Source organism: Sesamum indicum, linkage group LG10, assembly GCF_000512975.1.
Source record: "Sesamum indicum cultivar Zhongzhi No. 13 linkage group LG10, S_indicum_v1.0, whole genome shotgun sequence".
NCBI lineage: Eukaryota > Viridiplantae > Streptophyta > Magnoliopsida > Lamiales > Pedaliaceae > Sesamum > Sesamum indicum.
Genome location: NC_026154.1, coordinates 2,072,105 through 2,097,424, shown reverse-complemented (window position 1 = coordinate 2,097,424; position 25,320 = coordinate 2,072,105). Strand labels below are relative to the sequence as shown.

Sequence of the window (25,320 nt, the reverse complement as noted above, 5' to 3'; positions counted from 1 at the left end):
AAGGCTCTTTACCGTTCATTGTGACTGCTTAATATGAGTTTTCATCAACTATCAAAGAACTGCGGCTTCAATAAGAAAGACCAAGGTAACTGTTGCATCAGCCCCGGTGTTTAAGAGCAGTGAACGCGCCGAGAGAAGGAAGGAGGTATTGTTCAATCATATTGTTTTGCAGTCGAGATTTCTTCATATTAAGCTGAAATAGATTCCGTATTTCTGTTTTCTTCATTTAACTATTCTCATCTACTCCAGTTCTACTCAAAATTAGAGGAGAAACATCAAGCATTGGAGGCTGAGAAAACTCAATCTGAGGCTAGGACAAAGGTACATCACACTGTTATACAAATGGTTGAAACGACTATAAGTATGAAGTTCAATACTCACACCTACCCCAAGGTTACCTTGGTATAGGAGTTGGATTTGAGAGAAGATTTGGTGGAAGGATTTCAAATGAATTCATATTAAATAGATTTCAAATCCACCAGAACAACTTAAAAAATAGCTTATCTCCAACTCCAACAATTTAAACGAAGTGTAAAAGTACGTCAAAGTCCCTTCTCTAAGGTGCATGTTTCTTACTTGTCCACTTGATATCTGTAGGAAGAGACAGAAGCAGCAATTAAGCAACTAAGGAAGAGTTTGTTATTTAAGGCAAGCCCAATGCCAAGCTTCTACCATGAGGGACCGCCACCCAAGGTTGAATTGAAAAAGGTGCTGATTTACTCCATGTATTCATTATCCCAAAGAATTTTGAGATGTTATACTTTTAGGAAAAGATTATCAAAGTTGAAGACAGAAAAAATTTATTTATTTCCCATTAGTGCTTGTGATCATCTTTAGATTGTGTTATATTCTATTGAACTGTCAGCCACCTCCAACTCGTGCAAAATCACCAAAGTTGGGCCGTCGAAAGAGCTGCACTGATGCAAAAGGTTCAGGCCAGCAAATCCATGAAGCTCACCAGAGTTTTCTGATTTTCAGAGACAGCTCCCCAACAAATAGGAAAGTTAGGACCAATACACAAAGCAGAACTGCTGCCTGCAAACCTAGAGGAGCGACCCTGCAAGGCAGAGAGACACAAGAGGCTTTTGCACCTAAGCTGATTGGAGAGAAACGTGTGGACATTATTATTCATTCTTGATGAACCCTTGTAAGTTATCTAATCGATGCTGGAAAGAACTTAATTTATGTTGAGTGATAATATATTCTGGATCTCGCCTTGGGACTGCTCCCTTTGGATGCATTCTTACACAGTAAACCCATCGAGTGTTTTTTCTTTTTCTTTTCGGATTAATTTCCTGAAGTGTAAAGCCACATGAGTGAAACATGTCTAAAAACATCCATCCAGCTGTAAATCACATTCCTTTTATTATGAAAGTCACGCGTTTTTGTCTTACATACAGCATTTGTGGTTAATGTCATATTTTAGGTCATATGAACAAAACGCAAAAGAAAGATGCTCATAGCACACGAAGCCAATTGAAGTGTTAAGGTATAATGATCCGTATATAATGACTTTCTTACACTAGTCACCAGTTTATGGCTTCTTGGAACAATGTATTTAATCCAAATAGCAGGAAACTTGTTCAGACAGATTGTTGGAGTTTTTGGAAACTATGTTTGTTTCCCACTTAATTATCAGCTTCAAAGTATTCACTTTCAGCAAATTGCTTGATTTCCACATATGAAACTGTGGCTGTCCCCATTGACATGTTGCTTGCATTTTTCCTTTGCTCTACCTGGGACCATACATGTTATTATTTTCACAAGAAAAGCAGTTCAATTCAAATACATAACATGTGGAGGTGAGATTTCATGTTCACAATCTAGGTTGCCACTAGGTTGTGACATGTTTGGGACCACTGGAAAAAAGACTTTTCCACAGTTTGGAAGTTAGGTTGCTCAACAGCCCTACATACACATGTTTGCCAAACCTTTTTGTTTCAGTAGAGATTGCATACTGTACTTACCCCACAAATGCAAGACCTGGTCACAGCAGTTAAAAGCTATTAGGTTGTGTTTGGATTGATGGATTTAGAATATACAGAATTCATAACAAACCATTCAACTTGTTAGGATAATTTCATGTTACTACAAATTTTTAAATTCTTCAACTCTAACTTTGAGCTATTTTCTGAGATATTACAGCATTTTAAATTCTTTGTAATATGGAATCGTTTGAAATTCTTCCGACAAATCTATTATTCTCTCTTTAAATATCATTTTCAAGATTATTAGTGCATCAACTTTAGACAAAACTGGAAAGCCAGAATTCAGCAGAGTCAACACAATGCATTCATACACACCCCTATTTGTTCATTTCCTTTATGTTTAAGCTTTGGATCACTCTTATCTGGAACAATGACTTCATTGATTAAAGTACTCCTACTTCTCTCTTTCTGCTTTTTCCTATTTGGGAAAGCCAAAACAAACACCCCTTCACATAATAATTTCAGTTGCAATTTCACATTAAGCAATCAAATTCACTGCTCTGATCTCTAATAAATAGTTTGTGTTATTGAGTATGTTGCAGTTGATAGACAGCATTCCGATTAGGTCATTGTTCCCACAATATAAGCGTTTGACCCATACATACATAAAGTTACTTACAATAATTTTCCTCGAAATTAATGTTTCATTTCCTCAAAAAATAGATGTGAAAATATTTCCATAATCCATACTGATTCTTAGAGAAAGTTGTCGTAATTAATCTTTTATATACGCGTTTTACGTCATTAACTTTCAACAATCTTTAAATTGGATTATCGAAAAAAGAAATCATTAAATTGGAAAACTAGTGTGATTAAATCTTCAATGTGAAAGTATCTCATACACAAACCTTGTTCTTGAGAGGATTATGGGATCCAAACATAGAATATTGATTTACACTCTCTATAGTCAATATTGGGATTTACAAAGGATTAAGGATGCGTGATAACTATGCCAAACTATGCTGTCTTAATGAATATTTGTGTGTGAAAAGCATGATATGGGAAGGTGTAAAAAGTGGGACTACTTGTCAAAAAAGAAAGCCCCCTCTTCTCCCCCTCAACGTATATAAAAAGGCCCCATGAAAAATCAATGCATGGCTATACCAGAAATCGAACATAGTCCTCTCGAACAACACCTCCCCACCCCACCCTCCACAAGTGTACTTTGTGATGAAATGTTGAGGGGAATGCTGTCTGGTTCGAGACCGCTCTTTGATTGAGTGATTGAGTGCGTATGTATACAGATTCTGTTGAGTGATCTCGGACCAGGCTTCATTCCCCTCAGCTTCTGGAACTGATGACCTATGTCCAAGGTATGTTTTCTTGATGAATCCAAAAGCTTTTTTGGTTCAATTATCTCATGGTTTTTGTTTTAATATATGTATGTGTCTGTGTATCTATTACGGCACTTGATGATATTGAATTATTTAATTCTTGAAGTTGTATCAAAGTTTGAAGACTATGTAGTCTAATTACTTCTTCTGGATTACCATTTATAAGATATAATTTCTTGTTTGTAATTTGTCTATTTGAGTATATTTCAGAAAGGGGTGTTGGTGGAAGAAGGATATATGAAAAGACTGTAAATCATCTGCAGCCAACTGCTTCAGTTTTGAGCTCTGGAAATCTCTCAAGGACATAGGAAAAAAGAAAGGAAAAAGATAGAAAGAGCACAAGTAATATGTTGTGCGTTATCAACCGGAACGAAAGCCGCCTAACTAGGTAAAAGGAGGATTTTGGGACTTGTACGTTGCTCAAATCTTTCGTCTTTATTTGACGTGTTGGATGGTAGTACAAGCTTCCGGCTAATAAAGAACCGGCTAGAAATTATCTTTTTTAATAGGATAAATTACAAAAGGCATCCCCGCTCGTTGTTCAAAAAATTACAAATATCCCCTGGAATTAACGACTATCTAACAAATATTTCATCGCAACGACCTATTATACAATTTTAGACAGTCGTTAATTCTAAAAGGGTATTTTTAATTTTTCAAACAGTATGAAATATTTATAATTATACCAAATTTAAGGGGAGTCTTTATAATGTATTCTTTTTTTTTTTTTAATATAAACCAAAAGTAATAGTATCAAACATTAACACATTTATCTTTGATGTTTGGTATATATATAGTTTAGTTTATGTTTTCAATGTTTTCACCAAAGTTATTTGAAAAAACAGTAATGGGGTTGGGTGTGAAAATGTGAGTGGAAAGCAAAAACAAAGCAAGGTTTCATCTTTCCGTTGGACTTTACTTGTTGAGAGTGACAAAGAATATAGATTTGTGAACTTTTACTTTAGTATTATTATTACATGAGATGAAGGATGTTTTTTTTTTTCTCAACAAATTTACAGCCTTTACACCCATTACACTGCCATCATAACATTCCCCTGATTATTGGACCCCTTCTTAAACTTTTACAAAGTGAAAGTTTGTACAGATTTTGTGCTTACTGTCTGGATTTCTTTCTTACAGTTATTAAGATAATATTATTACAACAGACATAATTTTCCTTACACACCATTCACTAATTCTTTTTCACATTGTTAGGTCCTGAAAATTTAAATAAATCAAGGCATTTATATGTCTATATATATATGAAAAAGTAAAAGTCAAAAAGTTCTTATTATAATATTTGATTTATGTATGTTGAATTGACAAATTAATGAGTCGAGGATATTGATAGACGCATTTTATTTATTGTAATTAGTGCAAAAGATCCAACATATTGATTAAAAATATGGAACCAATTTCGTTTTAAAAAATAAAGGAATAATTACATTTACATCTCTGCTCTATGTTCTATTTACACAAACCATCTCTGTCTTTTGTGTAATTACAGAAATTGCTCATGGCAATAAAAAAATAATTGGGGTAGTTTGTGTAAGATGTTGACGTTTCAAGGGGTATATGTATATTTTTTCAAAAAATTAAGGTCAATTTATGTGAATAATTTTGACGTGCCTTATGAGTGTAGGCGTAATTTTTTAAATATATGAGTGATTTCTGTAAAATAAATCATAAATCAAGAGGTATAGACGTAACTATCACAAAAATAAAATAAAGAAAAACATTTGGTGATGATGGTGGGACTCTTGATTTTTGCAACAATTATTTAGCACTTGAAAACCATATTGGAAAATTGCTTCATTATTAGGGCACAAAATATTTGGTGATGACACTGAGAGCTCATAATTAACAAGAGTCAAAAGAAGAGAAGAGACAACTTGAGTATGTTGAAAGAAAAAAGCAGTCTTGTGCTCATAAAAGGGTTCACAATTTGGACCAAAAAAAAAGAAAATTGTTTTGTGTGTTCAAATAAATGCCTTAGGTTTGCTTTTTGTGACTTGACTATAAATCCTAAAAAGCAGCCAATATTTCATTTTTAAGAAGGTAAGAAAAGTCTATTTGATGATATAAAAGATAAATTTTGTTGTGAGTTAGTGACCCAATTGTAAAGGAAGTTGTTTGTTGACAAAAGTGTTTATGAGTTTCCACTATTGTTCTTTATATAATAATAAATAAAATTTTAATTTAGGGCAAACAAAAATTAATAATTGCAAGTCGCTTAATCAAAAAAGGAAGTACGTTGCTCGTCAAATTCTTGACTTTTTTGAAATTACTCAAAACTCGTGATTGATTTAAGAGTTAAAATGTTGATGTTGGGGCAACTCTCGAATGAATCGATATTAGTTTGTGCAGCAGACTGTAATACTCGTATTTTTGAAGCGAATATAATGAAATTTATCATGCATATATGGTTCTCTACAATAATTATGAAAAAAAAAACAAAATATTATAATAACATAAAATATAGGGGTATAGAATACAGGAATTATTGTTCCAAGTCCAACCCATTCTTCTGGAAAGCCTATTTGTTTGACCAAACAAATTCCACATGGTTACATTCTAAGTCCAAATATGGAAATTCTTACTCAAATAAAATGAAGCATTGACTAATCTCAGAAAATAACTTCCATCAAAGTTATTTCAGTACAAGTTGCTCTGTTGTTTCTAAACTAACATTTGCTATATATGTTATAGCTAATTAACATCTAGTCGTACAATATGATTTCTGACGTTTTATTTTTCCTTTACGAAAGTTAGAGTAGCGGACTGATATTCGTATAAAAATAACTAAATGTGGGAGAAAATTTAATGAGTTAGGTTTTCATTAGAGTTAATTACATGACGGGCAAAATGCTTATTTAGTCCCATAAAATAAGGGCCAGAATTTGTTTTGGTACCACAATTATGACAAATGCCGCTTTTAATACTATGAAACTCATTATTACGTATTTTTAGTTTCAAAAAGTCCGTACATTGTGGGTTTGGGACTAAAAATGGGTTGTTTGGGACTTAAAAGACAACGTAATTTTGAAACTAAAAAGGCAAAAAATCATATTTTTGGGACTAAAAAGACTTGATTTTGAGTTTTATGAAATCAAAAGCGCTACCTATCATAGTTGTGATACCAAAAAAATTTCTATCCTTATTTTATGGGATTACAAAAATATTTTGCCCTCACACAACGGATGCATTATATTGTGGTGCGTTTGAAAGGGTTGGGCGCTTGCAAAGCCATTGCCTTTGTTGATGGGCTTCAAAAAGGACTGGTAGGAAAAAGCATTGCTAATTTCAAATCACTACAGAACGTTGTGTACATACTACCTTTGATTTTTATGTACTTGAGTTTTGTGTACCCAAATTGGGGCGGTCTGATACTTCCCTTATGGAACCTTGACGTAAATATAAATTAAATTTCCTTTCTTCTCTTTGTGTGTTTGGATTGTTATACAATTATGAGTGAATGAATGTTTTCTTCAAATGTTGCCTCTTAGTATCGTGTACTAGGTGTCGGCCAGTTGGTTCCGACATGTATTATCTTTTCGTGAGCGAAATAATGATTTACGCATATTTCATTGCACTAAATACAATAACTTTTGACCTGTATTTATAACGAGATGTGTGTTAATTATCGTTACATCTTTTGAAACGTATGTGTCAAAATATGTTGCATCCAGCACAATTCCAAATACTAAATGAACAAAAACGAAGTCATATATCTTCTAATTGTAGCATCAACCATAAATTATCAAAACCTTAATTGTGAAAGTGATCCCAAATTAGGATGAATGGAAATGGAGGGGTGGATGTCTGGTGGTGGGTGGTGGTGGTGGTGGTGGTGGTGGGCTGTCTTGTCTGCATGGTCCATATGGATATTCTTGAAAGAGATCCCCCAAAAATATTCTTTATGGATAGCCCCAAACCATTTTATGTATTATTCAGGACCACAACCCTCACACGAAATTTAAATGGGAATCTATCTATGTAGTAAAAGTTTCGGACCTCATGTGGGGTGGTATTTTCATGGTCCAAGTATATATGACCACGTCACGATTAATTAATCAGTTGTTCACATAAAATTATATAATTATATATCTCAAGTATAATTTTTTCTATCTTAATATATTTTTTTTTTTTTGGTGAAATGTAAGTTTCATTCAACCAAGAATAATATTTACAATGTACTCCGGGTGATACAAAAGCCCACGCTAAAGATTAAGAACAATCAAAACCGTGTGGGAAGAGTGTCCATAGGACCCTATACAATGTAACCTTGACTAAATTAATAAGCCTCTCGGGACAGGCCGTTGACCCCTCGAAGATGACTTCGTTGCGCTGCCTCCAAAGTGTGTACACCGTGCATGCCAAAGCGAGGTGTCGCGCTTTGTTCTGCACGGAGGAACCTGTTTTCTCCTTCTTGAGCCACTTGACCGCACTTTGAAGGGTTGACATAGTCCAGTTAATGCCAAGCCATTGTCGGATGCGTGACCAAACGAAGTTGCTGAACGGGCACTCAAAGAAAAGGTGCTTGGCCGATTCCTTGGTGTTGATGCATAGTGAGCACATATCCTCCTCTTGGAGGAATCCAAGTCTGTCCCTCGTAGCTAGTCTACCGCGCAAGCCAAGCCACAAGATAAATGAGTACTTCGGCGGGATAAAAGCCTCCAAATAGCTGCTTTCCAAGGATGCCTCGCAAGTTTCGGCCTGAAGTACTCATAAGCTTTCGACGTTTGGAGACCCTTTGGGGTGGACCATCTCGTCATCTGCTCAATCGCTGCCTCCGAAGACCCGAATTCAGTGACCACCCTGTTGCGGATTTCGACAAGCCGTTGAAGGAGTGGTGAATCTCCCATCTTCGGTTGCCAGTCCCAGATTGATGCATCTCTAAGGTAGACACCGTTGACCCACTGCACCCACAACGTGTCTGCCTTGCGGTGGATGTTCCATAGTACTCGAACAAGTAGAACCACGTTCCAAGACTGAATGTGCTTGATGCTGAGTCCACCTTCTTCCTAGGGATGGATTAATATTTCATATGACATTAAGTGGTTATCTTAGGATGTGGTTCTTGCGATGGATATAATTTAGGTTAGAGTTTTCTCGACGTGGTTTTTATAATTTTTTGCTTTGGACAAAAATTTAGATGTATTTATACCATTTTTTAAAAGCATATTTTATTGACGGAAGTAAACACAAACCTACTATCAATGAAAGATCCAAATGTCACGACGTAGCTGTTATGTCCAAAAACATTCTTAATCATAGTCAAAAACGCGTTTGCAAGAAAAGATAAATCCTCGTTCATACAAATAATTAAAAGAAGAAGACAGTAGTATAATATTCCACCAACCTCCCAGTAATTAATAGATAATTGTGTCCAAACCCCTAATCATTTTATTAATTAGTCGTACATAACCAAAAATGTAAGAATCTACTTTGTACTCATGTGAATGACTTTGATTGTGTATTATTAAAGAATCTTTAAGCTCTGTACTTTTATCACTAGTATGTGTGCGTGTGTGTGCGTGTGTTTGAGTGTGTGTATGTGCGTAGTACAAAATACGTACTGCAATACAGACAGAATCTATTCATACTAGTTTTGGAATTTCTGGGGATGCAGCCGCCCACGTGGCAGCCTCTCAGCCACTAGTGCATGAATTTTGCCTTCAATGACTGCAGACTTCTGAAACTGCTTTTGTGATATGGGGTGCAGTTCTTTTACAATCTTTCTTTCTTGGATTAATGTAGTCACTATGTTGATGGTGTTGTTGATAAAACTTTGTGCATTAGAGAGAGAGAAAGAGAGAGAAACAGTGGTTTGATCCAACTGCAATGAATTGAGGATTAAAAAGGTATGTGGGACTATCAATTTTTGCTTACTTTAAATGGGTATGTTTCTGTTGAATAACTGTTGTTAATTGGTAATAATACTCTTGTTTTGACATATATTTTTGCTAAGTTGTTTCACAACAACTGTATGCAAGGATATGGGACTACAGATCTGAGTACCTTTATAAACAGGACACTCTAAATTTTGGGTTTTTTTAGAGAAATGGAGGGATCAAGAGTTTGAGAAGTAAGACATCCTAAGATGTATGTCTGAAATTCAAGAAATCACTTTTTTTCGCCAAATTTAGATATCATGATTGGGCTCTGTTAGTTTGTTACTTCAAGCCTGTAATATTCTGAGTCAAAGGTAGCCTCTGGATTTCTAGAATAAAGATAGAGCTTTCGTCATTAGTTTCTAAATAGAGCTGGTGGATTGCATCTGAATTGGCTGAAGGGTGTTTGCTCATCCAGACTCACGATATACAAGTTTTATTGTAGTTGAGATCAAGCGCATCGAGAAACAAAGTCTTATTGATTTATCGTTGTGATTCCTCTCTGCATTTTCCTTCTCTTCTGTATGCTTGAGTTATTAGTTGCAGGTCTTATTGCAAGACGGTCGTGTTAAATCTTGATTTTCTTCATTTTTTACTAGGTTGTGTTTGAAAAATATGGTTCTCTATTTCGGATATCCAGGTCACGAAAGCAATTTACGGGTTATTCCTGAAATCCAGGATGTATAGTTACAGAGGTTGCTGATGACAAATACAAATGACGAGGACGTTGATCTAGGACTTGCTTTGGGTTTGACAAATTACAGTGAAGAGACATGGTTGGATGGTAGCAGGTGCAGGTGGAAATGCAACCTCAAGTATCAAGATGGCGTTTGCAGCATATGATCCTCTATCTGAATTAGTTTGGTCGCCACGCAACGGTTTGAGCCTCAAATGTGCAGATTCAAGCATGCCTGACAACATGTGGGATGCAGGACCAAGAGTAAAGGATCTTTCGATGTCAGAGAGTATGAGATCCAAGGAGAATGGGGATAATGAAGCTGTCGATGATAAGTTAAATGCAATTCATGGACAGTGTGATGGTACTATGTTATTTCTTGTTTCATTAACTCCTTTCTTGTATTGTCTTCTTTCGTTGCTGACTGAGAGCTTTTTTCTGTATGAAAATCGTGTGAACTGTTGTTTAGGCGGGAGCAAACGCAAAATGGAAGAAGATGCTGGAAGGAGCGATGCAAATAAGGTGGAAAAGGGCGAGGACAATGGAGAGGAGGATTTGTCGAGTTCACGTAATGTCCAAATTGCTGATATTGCAGAAAGCAGCAAGAAACATTCTGGTATATCGTCCTTTGTCTATCTTGTTGCTATGCTATTGTATGTTGTTCCAGTATTAAAATTTGTTTTCACTTTATACTGACCTTCAAGATCTATGCCGAAAAGAAAATAAGGAAATCATGGTTTTGTTAGTTTATGGCCCTTTCTTGTCATTGCATCTAATCCGGCTGTTGGTTTTCTGCAGAGCAGGATAATTTAGCAGAAGGGACAGTTGACGGTAAAATCGACAAGGCCATGAACAGGGGATTCTCTGGTAAGCTTAGCAGAAGAACTCGCTGCAAGAGTCATCGTTTGGAATTCAACACTAGTAGCAGTGATATAATGCGCTTAGCCGTTCCCCTTCGTTCGGAGCCTCTTGCTTGTTCCCTTCCAAATTTGCAAGCCCGAGAGGAATCAGATGAGGAAGTAACATCGGCTTCTGGAGACGTGAACAAGAATAAAACCAGGATCCCTGTTTCTATATCTGGTCGCCATTTTCTGAAAACGAAGTCGTCAGCTGAAAATGACTCGTGCCGTCTCGCTGAGGCAGCTCACATTTTACACGAAGCAAGGCCTCTGGGGGAGAGCTCTCTTCCTGTTGTCAGATCTCCTACGAATAGCAGGATTGATTTGTATCAGGACAAGGGGAAAGAGAAAGCACTATCTGATGGAGGTATCTATGACTATGGGAGATCATCAAATGATGGGGATGACAGCAATGAGAGCGTGGAAAGTTGTAACAGCACTGGATTATTCTCGAAACCCGTAAAAAGACATAGTTATGATCAAGAACAGCTTGTTGGGAGCAAAAGGATGAAAAAGCAAGTACAAGAATGTCATGATTCTACATCCATTGCCAGACATGATAGCTCTTTTACAAATTGGATATCGAACATGGTAAAGTGTCTCTCAGATTCTAGTAAAGAAGGGTCTTTTCCACTTGCTCTTTCCAATGATGATTTTGGCAGTTATCATCAGGACAAGAAGAAACATGATTGTGAGAGCCCAAGTATGGGGTTCGAAACTATGTTTCAGTCCTTGTATTGTCGAAACGCAAAGATGTCTAACTCTGTAGTGCAGAAGGATCATTCTTCCACAGAAGAGTCTAAAGAACTTATGGTGGCTGGTAAGAAGTCGATCGAGAATCTTCCACAATCATGTGACGGAAACAATGATAACTCTTGCAAGCAGATTATTTTATCTGAAAAAGAAGTAAGTCAACATATATCAAGAAACAGTAAGCCGTGGATCTTCTCTGCAGATTTTGCTTGCACTTCATATGCTTGTGGTACGAGCTCAGCGGAAAATAAAGCTACAGACGTCGTGCTGAATAGCACTGCAGAGCATAGATGTCTTAACACCCCACTGGCGAATTGTATGCCTGAAAAAAGTAATCCTCCTGCCAGCTTGTGGATTACTCGCCTTTATACAAAAACATCTACTTTAGAAAACTGCAACCAGATTACTCAAGAAGCTGGTGCTTGCTCTATGGCACCCCCAAAGGCTAAACTTAGTAGTCGGATAACTAATGTTTTCTCTATTGATCAGAAGACTTCTGAGGCTAGGGGCAATTCCTCTGACGACCATGTTCATGCTTCTGGACGAGAGATGCAGAGAATTGCAGCTACATCTGATTCATCGTTTGATCTTAAGCCCATTAATAAACTGAGTCCTGTCCAACTTTCTCCAGAACTTAGAAGTTCAGAGGCAATGACGTCTGTGTTTGCAAAGCGATTGGATGCCATCAAGCACATTAAACATCCATCGGAAAAAAGAAAATCTTCAACTTCCACCCTGACATGTTTTTTTTGTGGCCAAAGTGACCATGATTTGCGTAAATGCCCCGAGTTAACTGATACTGAGCTCAACGATCTCCTAGTAAAGATTAGTTCATTTGATAGGGTGCCAGAATCTCCTTGTTTATGCATCAGATGCTTTCAGTCCGGTCACTGGGCGATTTCTTGTCCCTTGGTGTCATCACATAGGCATATACAATCAGAACGGAATGGTGGTGTCATTAGTCGGTACAATGCTTGCTATCTGCAGCTTTGTGCTGACAATGAGACGAGCCATCCTGGCAGAGAAAATGATGATAATAAGCAAGTTGCTGCTCGTGTCATGGCTTGCAGCAGTAGCAAACCATGCCTGGATTCTTCAAATGAATATCAAAAGAGTACGGCACTGAATTCAGAAAATGATTTGAAAGACAAACAGAACTCTTCACCATGTAATTTCATTAATGCACGGAGTGCAGCTGTTCCGGAGGAGATATTTCATGCGATAAGGAAACTGCAGATGTCTCGTGCTGATATTCTGAGGTATGAAAGATTTTCCAGAAACACCAAATGATGATGAAGTTGTTTTTGAGACTTTTAATAATTCATTATGAATATCTGAATGAAGAAGAATTTTCAGATACTCGTTCTGGCTGCTTGTTCTTGACATCTGATTCCATTCTTGAATATCTGCTGATCAATATCTGATCCAGCTCCTATGCTTGTGCTCACAGATGGATGAGTTCCAACATCTCTTTGCCGCATTTAAATGGTTTTTTCCTGCGTTTGCGGCTTGCACAGTGGGAAGCAGGATTAGGTGGGACAGGTTACTATGTTGCTCGCATAACAGGTACTTTTTGTTTAAAGTATAAAATCCAAACAGCTAAAGCTGCTTATATTTGTAAACATCCTTCTCTTTGTGTTTCTTTTGAGATGGATCAATAGGGGATACGGCAGCGACTATTCACTGCACGTCCAAGAACTCTATCTTTGTAGACGTTGGAGGGATCAAATCGTCAGTAGGGAGTCAGTACGTGTCCAACCATGACTTTCTGGAGGTTGGTTTCTTATCAACTCTCTCTGATACTCTAAAGAGGTCACTTCAACTAAAAATGGCTGTCGTATTCTTGAAAACTCGACACGATGATTACGTCTCTGTTCATGCACAACTGTCAAAGCTTCATCTTCGTATCGACATGTTTATATATCAATTCAACCGAACTTCTCAAACTTGTTATGCAGGACGAGATCAAGGCATGGTGGATCAGAATAGTGAACAACGGTGGCCAGATGCCTTCTTTACATGAGTTGAACTCGAAACTCATTGACAGAAAACGTCTAGGTTTTTAGTTTTATTCGTCTTCTTTCCATCGCACACGCAACACTCATGCGTATGTCTAGCTTGTGCAGGCACATTGCCAGAAGCACCGTATGAGGTATGCTCTTCCCTTTCGTTCCGACAACGAAATTTTGAGATAAAAACAGAGTCTGTTATGTTATTGATTCTTTTGTCCAGAATGGCATGGACATGAGTGGTATTCATGTGCATAGTTTTGTTGAGTAATAATGGTTACAACTTAGGGATGGTAAGAATTCTCGATGATGACCGCTGATGTTGATGAAGCTGTTTTTGTCTTTACTTCTGGACAGCATTCTTGAATTTGTTGGGAAATTTTCCCGTGAACCTTTGAGCACAGATTGCTCAACCCCACCTGCCCGAACAAAGTGTATTCAATCATTGAGATTTTATTCAATTAACTCAAAAAAAAAAAATCTGAGTCAATGGATTTTAAATGTTTCTGTTATCAAGAATTATATTTATTGGTTAATTATATTTAAACCTCCTCTAAAAATATAAAATTATATTTTTCTCTAAAAAAAAATTGAATTACGCTTATTTCTCCTTCAAAAATTCTCCTCACACTTAACCCCATTTTAGTTTGGATCTGACTCGATCAAATTTAAAGTAATTATATGGTAAGTATAATACACTTGTCGTGCGATTGGTATACAATGACACTATTCATTTGACATATTATTAGAGGCAGTTAAATAAGAGATCTTAAGTTCGAATCTCATTTATTAAGATTTTAATGTGAAATGATTTTTTTTTCAACAGTTTAAATTTTTAGACGAAATGTTCGGTTCGACATATTCAAAATCATATGAGTCCATCAAAAATTAAAATTCTAATTCATTAAAAGATAAACATAAAGTAATAAAAATAAAGATAAAAACCATTATCTTGACAAAATCTTTAATCCACGTGGTTCATGTGGCAACATTTAGGCCCGAATCACCAAGCCGTAATACTTAGTGGTGAATAAATAAATAAAAATTGGTGAATGGGAATTTAGTGCTTGTCTTCATTACCTCATTCAAATCTACCCAACAAAATAATATATAGAAAGAATATTAAATGTTCCCCAATAATAATAAAATATAGCGATTAGTAGCTGGTCAAGTCATTTTAATTTGTTCCCTTGGCCTAACCCATTTTAATTTGGCCGAATTCCAAAGAATAATTTACAAGAAAAGTGGATTAAGAAATTAATTTTATGGTTGTTTGGATTAAATAAAAATAGTAAGATAGATAATAATTCAGTGGGTACCCCCACCCACACATACATGAGAATGAAGAATTAAAAATTATTAGCTTCAACATTTATATCATGATATTAATTATTCCTTCTTTTGTTTTAATATTTTTCAAAATAATTAGGTGATAATATTTTATTAATTTACCTCAGTTTTTGTAGGTTCATTAATTATTATTTCAAGAGTCTATTTTTTTATTTTTTTTTATGTATTGTGTTATATGATTTTTCTGGACTCGTTGTTATTACATTCACTTAAACAAATATTTGCAAGAACGTGTAGTTTTGACAAAAAACAAAAATAGAAATTCAAAATTAAAGAAAAAGTGAAGAGTGCTTGTAATAAATAGTTATGAGTAGAAATTTAAAAAATAGAAATATTCCAAGAAAAGAAGACAAAAAAGGTGCAAATGATGTGTACATGAATTTTGACTTATTTATGAAAAGACCATAAAAGTTAGACAATAATAAAAGTCAGAGTGTATTTGAAATAAAATAACTTAAACTTTGGATATTTAAAAATTATTTAATATTTCTAATTATATCATTAAATTGTAAAAATTAATAAAAAATTATTTATAACTTTTAATTAAAATCAACTTCATTTAAGCAATTAAAAAACAAAAACACTGTTTTCATCTTAATTTGGTTATACACCCGTAACTTTTGTGATGCATCCCCATTTTCCACATCCTCGCCCAAAATATCTAATATTTTCACACATTATTTAAAAAGAAAAAAAAAAACAATTCTCCTACTCTTTAGATTGGGACGAGAAATGGGACATTTGTGGCCAAATAATTCATGCATTTTTTTTAATCATAATATACCATATAATATATATATATATTTGTGATTGCGTGTGTATATATTTATATATATATATTTTTTTTTATTACAACATGGAAACGTTGACCCACACGATGTACTGTATCATCTTCCTGTGAGGAATCAATATGTACTATATCATCTTTCATCCACACCACATCAAACTACTCACTGCACGTCTCAGACTCACCCAAATAATATGTATGTGCATATATACATGTGTCTCTGTGTATATGCACACACAAAAACACATAAACACACTAAAAAACCCAATATATATATATATATATATATATATATGGGGTGTGTGTAGATAGAAGAAGGTACGAAGTAATGAAAATCTTTTTGGTGTAGATCTACACGGTTTTGGCAAGATTGTTCTTGCACACGTAGCTGCTGCAACCTCCATCGGGGTGATCTCCGCCGTCGTCATGCATTTCCGCCACCGCAAGTCGAAGTCCTCGGGAGCTGACAACCACCTTGCTCCGCTCTTGGACCGGACGGAGTCCGGCCGCGTCGGAAAAATCGAGAGGTTTTCCCATTATCTTGGTATGTCGTAGGTAACTAAATGTACTGTGTACGTGTATCTGTCCATTTAATTAATAATAAGGGTGAATTATATGGCCACCCCTGAAGTTAAGTTTAAATACACAGACACCCTATCTATTTTGTAAAATTACAATTACACTCGTTGACAATAATTGTGATTATAACTAGACCATGTTTAATATTAAAAATTTGCACAAACACCCTTAAAATAAGAGTATGTAACTGTAATTTTGGGGAAGTTGGGTGTGTATAATTATGAAAGAATATTGGGAATTTGAATTTGGCAGCAAGGCAAATGGGATTTGAAGATGAAAGTGAGTGCCCGGAATTAATAAAGTTGGGATATGAGTACTTGAAGAGGTCGAAAGGTGTTGATGGTAAGATATATGAGTACTTAGCCAATCACCCAAACGCTGAGGCTTTATTTGTCAAATTGGTTGAAGAATTTGAGAGATGCATTCTTGCCTACTTTGCCTTTCATTGGTCTCAAGCCCCTCTCATCATCACTCAGGTCCATTCTTTTTTTTAATTATTATTTTTATTTTTTTGAATTTAAGAAAAAAGAAAATAAAGTGAAGATATTATGTTAGGATTTTCAAGATTTTTTTTATTATTAAAAAAATGTTAAAGGGTGTTAAATTTTGCAGGTATTGAGTGTTGATTCTGAACAAAAAAGGCTCAAGGATTTAGTGATGGCAGCTACAAGGTGAGAAGTTTTGTTTTGACCAGTGAATTGGTTCCAATTACGTTATAAATTTCAATTACTAATTCTTACATATTAGTAGAATTTGAAGTTATAATCAATTTTACCAACTGAGTTAGAATTTATAGATATAACAAAAGGAGCAGTATTCTGGAGTGTTGAATTAGCTAGTGTGGGTAGAATGTGAAGTTTTTGGATGGATACGGCGTGTTGCATCCAATTTCTTTTGTAAGTGTAATAATAATGCAGAGTGTAGATCTTCAGTCATAGTCTTATGTCACATATATATTGGTATCATATATATTATTAATGCGTGAGTGTGATATGGGTACGAAAGTAGGACAAAAGATCTTTAACACTCCACTTATTTCCCCAATTTGTGCTTATCCTTACCGGGGGGAAGTTTACAACAAACCTCAGCTGCTCCAATAATTGTATTCTTTGTTCTTGTTTTTATGTTAAAGAGAGAGTCTTGCCCATAAACTTGACATGATACCGCGTTAGTAGGAATTTTTATCCAAATTAGGTTCGATCAAATCAAACTAGTCATATATCAAGTGTGATATATTTACAATTCTTGAATTGTACACCAATCACACAATCAGTGTATTGCACTTACCATGTAATTGATTCAGGTTTGACTAAATGTGGTTGGAGTTAGAATTTCCCACGGTATCATTTGGTAGTCTCTATCAATTTTTAGGCAACTGTTTATTCGATGCTGCAAAATTATGAGGGCTCTTTTTTGTGCAGGCGTCGATATTTAATTTGGACGAGATAATAACCAATGTGTAGCTGATCACTTGTTTCTAACAACATTGTTCTAGGAAACAAAGGTTCGAGAAAATAACAAAGGACCTCAAAGTGAAAAGATTGTTCTCCACACTTGTAGAGGAGATGAAAGCAATTGGGACTAAAGGAAATGAAGCATTAAATCATTCAGACGTGATGGTGCCGGCGGCTCTAAGCGAACGATCTCCAGTGCTCCTCCTTATGGGTGGCGGCATGGGGGCCGGTAAGAGTACTGTCCTAAAAGACATCATGAAAGAGTAAGTCCCAACATGAAATTAAAAGGCTGAAGTATTCAGTCTAGTTTATGGTTATTCTTGTAACATGAAGTGGAAACGAGGTTGAGTTGTCTTGACGTCGGATGTTTGGGAATGTGGCAGATCATTTTGGTCAGGAGCAGCAGCGAATGCTGTGGTTGTCGAGGCTGATGCTTTCAAGGAGACAGATGTTATCTACCGAGCCCTCAGCTCACGAGGGCATCATCAAGACATGCTTCAAACTGCTGAACTTGTAATGTCTCTGTTTCCTATGCAAAAGTCAATGTTATACTATGTGATATGGTTATATTGCAATCTCAAAGCTTTCGGAAGTACATAGAATGCACATCTGTACCTGGATCATTGTTTTAGTGAAGAACAGAATCATTTAACCCGGTCTACACTGTATTTGGTCTTAATCCTTAGATCCCTTATTTAGCATGACCGGATTGTGGTAGGTGCACCAATCATCGACCGATGCTGCATCATCCCTCCTGGTAACTGCGCTCAATGAAGGACGTGATGTGATCATGGACGGCACCCTGTCGTGGGAGCCGTTTGTGGAGCAGACAATAGCTATGGCAAGAAATGTGCACAAGCACCGGTACCGGATGGGAGAAGGCTACAAGGTTGCGGAGGATGGCACCATAACCGAGAACTATTGGGTTCAGGTGGAAGACGAGGGAGAAGAGGCTACCGTCAGGAAACCATACAGGATTGAGTTGGTTGGAGTTGTTTGTGATGCTTACCTTGCTGTTGTCAGAGGTATAAGGTAAGGTTGCAGCCAAGCTCATATGACATCAAGCAGCTCCTTTACAAGATTTTAGTTGAAAGAAATCTCATTAAGGACTCGGGTGGTCGTTGGGAAACATGAATAACTACGTTGCAATCTGGTTGCAGGAGAGCAATACACATGGGAAGGGCAGTGAGAGTGAAGGCTCAGTTGAAATCCCACAAGAGATTTGCTAGTTCATTTCCAAGATACTCTCAGCTTGTGGATAATGCTAGGCTATACTGCACAAACGCCCCAGGAGGTCCACCCAGGGTAAAGTTAAACAACTCCAAACTTCTTTCTATTCCTAATGTAGAAGCTCTGTTGAGTTATTGTCCGTTCTGACCAGAGCTGCATTGTTTTGTACTGAAAATGCACCTCAACACTGACAACGGAGCCTTAGGCTTATGTGCTGCTAAAGTCCCTAGTTTCATCCAACATGGGGCTGCAGTGGGGCCACTCAGAATCATTTCATAAATCTATAGAGCTATCAATCACATTGTTCTATATGATTGAGTTCATTATTCCTATCGCATTTCGTGTATGCACAGTTGATTGCATGGAAAGACGGAGACAGCAACCTGTTGGTCGATCCCGACGAAATCAAATGCTTAGAATCAGTAAGCAATTTGAACGATGAAGCAGAGTCGGTATACGAGCTCTACAAAGGGCCGGATCAGATACACGAGCCTGGCTCAGTTTGGAATGATGTAGTCTTGCTTTCTACGAGGGCAAGTCTTCAGCTGGAGCTCAAAACTGCAGTCATGAAAATTGAAATCCCTGTTGCTTAATTAGATTAGGCACTGTCAAGTTCTTTTTAACCTGAATCTTTGATCATTTCTGTCTGGAGCTAACTTTGCTGCATGTTCTGAGCTCAGTGCTAATAGCACTCTTATGTGGCTTTCAAAGTGCAAATAAAATGTTGCAAACAGATTGAGCCAAAAGGAAAGGACTGTCAGTGTATCTTTTGGGTTTGCCTGATTTTGGTAACATTTGTTGCGACATGGGCAATGAGCTTTGTAGGAAATCAAGATTTGGACAGAAAATTATTGTCCAGGTTATATTTGATCGAATCGGTTTGTAATATATTTTTCGTATGATTTGTTATTTTTCTTGATTTGGTCTGGCCATATTCAATTATGGCGAAATATTTTCAATTTGGAGAAAGGATTAAACGAAAATTAGGAGAGAAGGTCATTTAATTGGCCTAAGTCTTAAATAAAAACAATTACAAGCGTGTCAAAGTAACAACGAACATTAGTTCTTACCCAGGTTTTGCAACTTTGACATTGATTGAATCATTTTATATAATAAAAATAATCCAAATTTATGTATTCCATTTAATTAGAGGATGAAATTTTACAAGTAATCCCTATTTTGAATGATGTTGCAATTTTGGGAAAAGGGATTTCGTGTTAGGAAATTGGCTATTTTGGGACATTCATAAGAAGGAAAACCAAAAAGAAATAGGAACAAAAGATTAGGTATAAAGGGAGTACATTATAAAATATTTAATATGTCATATATTAATTATTAATAATGGATCATCAAATTTTAATCAATAATTTCGAAATATTAGTTATCAACCACGACAAATATATATATATATATATAATCATAAAAAATTACACATCTCATATGACTTGAGTATGAATATTAGAGGGTTAAATACAATTTATCTCTCTCGGAACTAGCCGTTTGACGTACGCACCCTCTATGCGATTTATCTTAATTTGACCGATCGTAGAAACGGTATATTCTAAAATTGAAAAGGGCAAAATGATTATCGAAAATTAAGGTGTTTAAAAAAAAATCCCATAGAAGAAATAAGATGAAAAGTTGATTAAAATGCATAGAAGTTTACATTTTTTCTAAGAGCCAACCTCATATATAGATTATATCTTTGGTGTTGAATTATTTCATTCAAAATTTTTTATCAAAGATTCAAGAACTCTAAATTTAAAAAATGTATAGTGTGAAAGATATATGAAGGGTAAAATGTATAAGTTCAATTATTTGAATTTAATTTTGACATGATTTCCTATAAATTCATGGATAATTACATTATATTTATACAAATTATTCATGTATTTTAAATAATTACACATATAAAATCAGAAATGTTCACATATATTTACACAAACTACCCCTATTTTTTTAAAAAATTATACATATACCCCTAAAAAATATCAACATCATCATACAAACTACTTCTATTTTTATTTGTCGTGAACGATTTTTGTAATTTTGCCTAATATAAAAATAATTTATGTAAATAGATAATTTATTGGGTTCTAAATTCGATTTTATTTAAGAAGGGTTAATATCTATTGGGCTTGTCTTATAAGACACAAATTCAAGAAATATTAGGGCTCTCTTATGGGCTGAAAAGTTGGGCCGAGCCCATTATCATCCAATTGCCCTAAACTTCCTATATAAGAATCCGCCCATTTCATTCTCAATCTCCTTAACCAAGAAACCCTAGCCGCGGAGATTTTCACTTAACAACCATCTCTACCAGCCTCAGCAGCAACAACAATGGTAGGTTATTTTCAAGATTATATCACTTTTCTGTGATACGTCGAACACGCTCGTCTTATTTTCCTGTCTCTATGTGTTTTTGTGAATTTTCAGGCGGACGTCGACGCAGATGTGGCGGCGGGACAGCCTAAGAAGAGGACGTTCAAGAAGTTCAGCTACAGGGGCGTCGATCTTGATGCACTTCTTGATATGTCAACCGAGGAACTCGTCAAGCTCTTCAATGCGCGTCCCAGAAGAAGGTAAGTACTATATTCTTCTTTTTTAACACGGTTGATTTTATGTTTTTGGATACGATTTCGTCTTTTTCTTATCCCCCCCTCTGTTTATAAGTATTCTTTACTGAACTAACGCATGGGTAGTGAATCGGACGGAATGTAATATGAGGTGCAATATTGAATTTTTCTATAGCACTTTTTGGCTGTCTTTTTGGTATTTGAATTCTGTGCTTGTATTGGTTGCAAGCGTTTGTATTATACCTGTCCAGTACATTGAATAGGATGTAATTATGTGTGATCTCTTTGGTGTTGTGCGCTGAAGAGTTCAACTACTAGCTATAGCTATTATCAGTCAGTTGCGCAGTTGAATAGGCACTACTTAAAGTAGATTTAATGGATGGCAAAGCCTTAATTTTACATAAGGTGCTTTTCTACAAGTATTATTGATTTCTGCAATGTGTGATTGTGATGATGAATCTTGCTTGTTTTATGCCTTAGACACGATTATTGTGCATTTTCAAGGTGTAACTAAGTTGGTTTCTTATAGCGTATGACAAGATTGATTGTGTGGCTGTGCTGTTCAGCCAGTAGCTTGGTGTATTGTGTTCTTGAATGTAAGGATCATCTGACATTTGCATTCTCTCTCATTTGCATGATGAAATGGGCAGGTTCCAGAGAGGGTTGAAGAGGAAGCCAATGGCTTTAATTAAGAAGCTACGCAAGGCTGTAAGTGATCAAGACAGTGAATTGTGTCTTATAATATTCAGCCAATTTGTTTTCTTCCTTTTCGACCTTATCTCATTGCATGTTATATTTGTTTGTCCGAGCTGGACAATTGTTAGATGTTCCTTAGTGACTTGATAGTTGCTGTTTTAAGCATTTGTCATTCATGAAATTTTAGGAATTGTTATTGACAAGTACCAGATAATGAATTCTTGCAGAACTGTCTTTTGGCTAATAAATATTGAGGGAATACGGATTGACATGCACATCCCAAAGTTATGTCTGTTGCAATTGAATCTTGGCTTATAAAATATTTCTTTCTATATTACTAACTTGATTTTAGTAGCTTGTTTAGCGTAGATGGTTCCTTCTACTCCATAATGTTAGATTGACTTGCTACTTGCTTTTCATTATGATTGGTGACAAATGGTTTTCTATCTTCTAGTTATAATTTATGGTTTTACATTGTAAATTTGTAGAAACGCGAGGCTCCACCAGGTGAGAAGCCTGCATTAGTCAGAACCCACCTGCGCAACATGATCATTGTACCTGAGATGATTGGAAGTGTACTTGGTGTGTACAATGGCAAGACCTTCAACCCAGTTGAGATCAAGCCTGAAATGATTGGGCACTATCTTGCTGAGTTCTCAATCTCATACAAACCAGTCAAACACGGAAGACCTGGTATTGGTGCCACCCACTCTTCAAGGTTCATTCCTCTGAAGTGAGCAACCGAAGTTCAAGAATACCAGGGGAAAGATGAATGTCCGGATCCTCAAGTTTTATTTCTTGCGTGGTTTTGTTAGTTTTGTTTCTTAGATGCTGGAATTTTAGTTGAGAGACAACTAGTTTTGAAAAGTTTTGCTGATGGATAATTATTTTGATTCACTTAATGGAAAGAGGTTTATATTTCACACTCTGGTGTTACTTAGGCTTATGTTTTGATTGCTTAGCTTGTGTTAATACTGGTCAAGAGATTAACACTATCATGCTGCCAATTTTGTGCTAGGATGAGACATTGATGTATGAAACACAAATCAGGGAAAAAAGCTGTCCTGACTCCTGTCTATTTGAAAAACCATCATATGGTTACTCTTTACAAGTGGAGCTCAGATATCACATATATATATATAGCTACCATGTTTTATTTGATGAAAGACAACAGTTAAGTCTTTGTTCAGTTGTAAAATTATACCCTTGTTCAGACGAATATGATTCAAGTGATTCTCGAGTATTGGGCAGGTAAATGATGATGATGCATGATTCTGTAAGTGAAATATTGTTTTTTGGCGTAAATAATATCTAAAGAATTTCTTGACATTGTATCTATACAATAAAAATTGAAAATATTGTGGGGGTTACATAGGGAGAAGAAATTAATGGATGTCAAACACTGAAGAGTGAAGACCGACCAGGGCCAGACTAAAAATGAACAGCAGAAGAGAAGAGACCTGACCACCATTCACAAAGCAAATGCACATCTCTCTTTTCTCAAAATTCAAAACAAACCCCTCTCAATCATTATAACATTACTATTCAACCCCCAAAAATGGGGTAATTCCCTTTGCATAGCTTTATTACGTCACTGTGTGGTTCTTTTTTTCTTTTTCCTTTTCTTCCCCCGTCGAGTGGGTGGGGGTTTGAACAATGAACCACCCACAAGGGCCAAGACTGATGATGCTTTGTACAAAATAAAACACCCTTTTCCGGCCCAGAAGACAAGAAGGCACCACGCACACAGACGGGGCAGGTTTCCAGGAGTTATAGAGAGAGCAGCCGAAAATTTTACAGTTCGCATTCTTCAGGTCGACACTCATTAGATTTCCCTCTTCTACATTCACCTGTTGTTCAATTTTTACTGTCTTGACTTCTCTGAATGCATGTGCGTGCGTGCGTTGCGCCTAATACTTTCTTGCAAGGTTGAATCTTTGCGCCTTTTCTTCAATTCTTGAAACTGGGTCTTTACCTTTACTACTTTTCCTCTATTCTGGGTGTCTCTTTCCTTAGCCTTTCTCTGTGTTTTTTGTAATTCGTAGCATCAGTTACTGAAGACCAAGTATCGCCTATTGCTTGTGGCAACCCTAACAAGTTTCTCTCCTTATTTCCTTTTTTTGGGCAGTAATAAATTTTAATGCCTAAAGTTTTATCGTTCCTGGGATGGGTAATTTGTTCTTACTGATTCTGTGAGATGATTGTGTATTTCCTTCCCTAGGCTATTTACTGTTGGCTTCACTGAGTGTACAAGACTTTGATTCTTTTAGGGTCCTAGTCAGTTGATGGATGTAATCACTTGAGAAATATGAATCTTGATCTTTGATTGGATCTCAGTTTGATCATTGTTGGCACATAGATGGAGTAGGTGTCAGTACCATAGCAGTGGCTTGAGACTTCTTGCTTCGGGGACTTTGAATGATGTTGCAAATTATATATAATAAATGTTATATCAGGAAGCAGAGTAATGTCATCTTTTCCGGGAGAACCTTGCAAACGATGAAGACTACGGTTGATAGTTGTTATCTAATGAAAAATTATTCACCGGATAATTTCTTGATATTAATAAGCCTGACAGAAAAAGTGTAGTGATTTTGGAATAATTCCCAATGAGGGCATTGCATAAATATGCTAGTTTTGCTTTACCGTTGGTTTAATTTCTTTATAGTCTGAGAAATGACTTTCCTTAATTGATATCCTATCTCAGTTATTTGAGCACCGCCTGATGGGCACCAACCACGTGCCCCATTAGTCCAATTGCATTTGCTTCATTCTTTTCTTGCCAAAACTAGGCTGGTAAAATAGTTGGTGATGGCTCTAGTAGAGAGATTATTTGCATTGGCTTAACTTGATGTTCTGTTTTATGATCAATCTTCATGTCTATCATTTCCTTCCCTGGAAAGAGGGAAGGAGACGATTTTCTCTAGTCCTGAAGACATTTTCCTTTAAATACTTGTATCGCTCACTGTTTCTTTGCCTCTGCACGTCTGTAAACAAATGACTTTATGGATAGTGATTAATTCTCAAGAACATCTGCAGTTTTATCTTGTATATGACAGCTACTAGCTAGAAAATGTATATTAAATCAAAGTTGT

At 36.1% G+C, this 25,320-nt stretch overlaps 4 protein-coding genes and 1 long non-coding RNA gene across 14 annotated transcripts in view; all 5 read left to right on the top strand.

The window, feature by feature from the left end:
* Window positions 1-1,586, top strand: part of LOC105171652 (protein WVD2-like 3) — a 4,454-nt gene extending 2,868 nt beyond the window's left edge. For 3 of the 6 annotated variants that reach the window (XM_011092844.2, XM_011092842.2, XM_011092845.2), the window contains exons 4-7: window positions 58-145; window positions 250-321; window positions 598-708; window positions 866-1,395. In XM_011092844.2, coding sequence (XP_011091146.1) covers window positions 58-145; window positions 250-321; window positions 598-708; window positions 866-1,138 — 544 coding nt within the window. In that variant the 3' untranslated portion in view covers window positions 1,139-1,395. Of the gene's footprint in view, window positions 1-57; window positions 146-249; window positions 322-597; window positions 709-865; window positions 1,396-1,426 lie in introns of those variants that run through there. The other 3 variants (XM_020697080.1, XM_020697081.1, XM_020697082.1) reach the window with 3 other exon arrangements.
* LOC110012733 lies at window positions 3,099-3,880 on the top strand. Its single transcript, XR_002287934.1, has 2 exons — window positions 3,099-3,301; window positions 3,533-3,880. It is a non-coding gene; the product is annotated as an uncharacterized LOC110012733 (long non-coding RNA).
* LOC105171651 lies at window positions 8,842-13,912 on the top strand. Of its 5 annotated transcripts, none has more exons than XM_011092837.2 (7): window positions 8,842-9,186; window positions 9,895-10,256; window positions 10,362-10,508; window positions 10,691-12,803; window positions 12,995-13,110; window positions 13,194-13,318; window positions 13,503-13,912. In XM_011092837.2, the coding sequence occupies exons 2-7, from the start codon at window positions 9,998-10,000 to the stop codon at window positions 13,608-13,610; spliced, it is 2,868 nt and encodes a 955-aa protein (XP_011091139.1). In that variant the 5' UTR covers window positions 8,842-9,186; window positions 9,895-9,997; the 3' UTR covers window positions 13,611-13,912. The 5 variants fall into 5 exon arrangements, with proteins under 5 accessions (XP_011091139.1, XP_011091138.1, XP_011091136.1 ...); XM_011092836.2 differs by having other exon boundaries at window positions 9,857-10,256; XM_011092834.2 differs by having other exon boundaries at window positions 9,816-10,256.
* Window positions 15,963-19,852, top strand: LOC105171650. The gene is made up of 8 exons (XM_011092833.2): window positions 15,963-16,234; window positions 16,522-16,745; window positions 16,882-16,940; window positions 17,765-17,986; window positions 18,107-18,236; window positions 18,442-18,755; window positions 18,884-19,028; window positions 19,307-19,852. Exons 1-8 carry the CDS (start codon window positions 16,117-16,119, stop codon window positions 19,544-19,546), a joined length of 1,452 nt encoding a protein of 483 aa, XP_011091135.1. The 5' UTR covers window positions 15,963-16,116; the 3' UTR covers window positions 19,547-19,852.
* Window positions 21,189-23,150, top strand: LOC105171649 (40S ribosomal protein S15). Its single transcript, XM_011092832.2, has 4 exons — window positions 21,189-21,296; window positions 21,390-21,535; window positions 22,180-22,237; window positions 22,714-23,150. Exons 1-4 carry the CDS (start codon window positions 21,294-21,296, stop codon window positions 22,960-22,962), a joined length of 456 nt encoding a protein of 151 aa, XP_011091134.1. The 5' UTR covers window positions 21,189-21,293; the 3' UTR covers window positions 22,963-23,150.

Excerpts from the sequence above, each read along its gene's own strand:
- LOC105171651 (XM_011092837.2), top strand. The coding sequence starts at position 9,998 with ATGGTAGCAGGTGCAGGTGGAAATGCAACCTCAAGTATCAAGATGGCG. Across the intron at positions 10,509-10,690 it reads AAGCAGCAAGAAACATTCTG|AGCAGGATAATTTAGCAGAA; the intron begins GTATATCGTCCT and ends GGTTTTCTGCAG. Across the intron at positions 13,319-13,502 it reads CCAACCATGACTTTCTGGAG|GACGAGATCAAGGCATGGTG; the intron begins GTTGGTTTCTTA and ends CTTGTTATGCAG.
- LOC105171650 (XM_011092833.2), top strand. The coding sequence starts at position 16,117 with ATGCATTTCCGCCACCGCAAGTCGAAGTCCTCGGGAGCTGACAACCAC. Across the intron at positions 18,237-18,441 it reads TGCTTCAAACTGCTGAACTT|GTGCACCAATCATCGACCGA; the intron begins GTAATGTCTCTG and ends GGATTGTGGTAG. Across the intron at positions 19,029-19,306 it reads CCCCAGGAGGTCCACCCAGG|TTGATTGCATGGAAAGACGG; the intron begins GTAAAGTTAAAC and ends GTGTATGCACAG.
- LOC105171649 (XM_011092832.2), top strand. Across the intron at positions 21,536-22,179 it reads AATGCGCGTCCCAGAAGAAG|GTTCCAGAGAGGGTTGAAGA; the intron begins GTAAGTACTATA and ends TGAAATGGGCAG. Across the intron at positions 22,238-22,713 it reads TTAAGAAGCTACGCAAGGCT|AAACGCGAGGCTCCACCAGG; the intron begins GTAAGTGATCAA and ends GTAAATTTGTAG.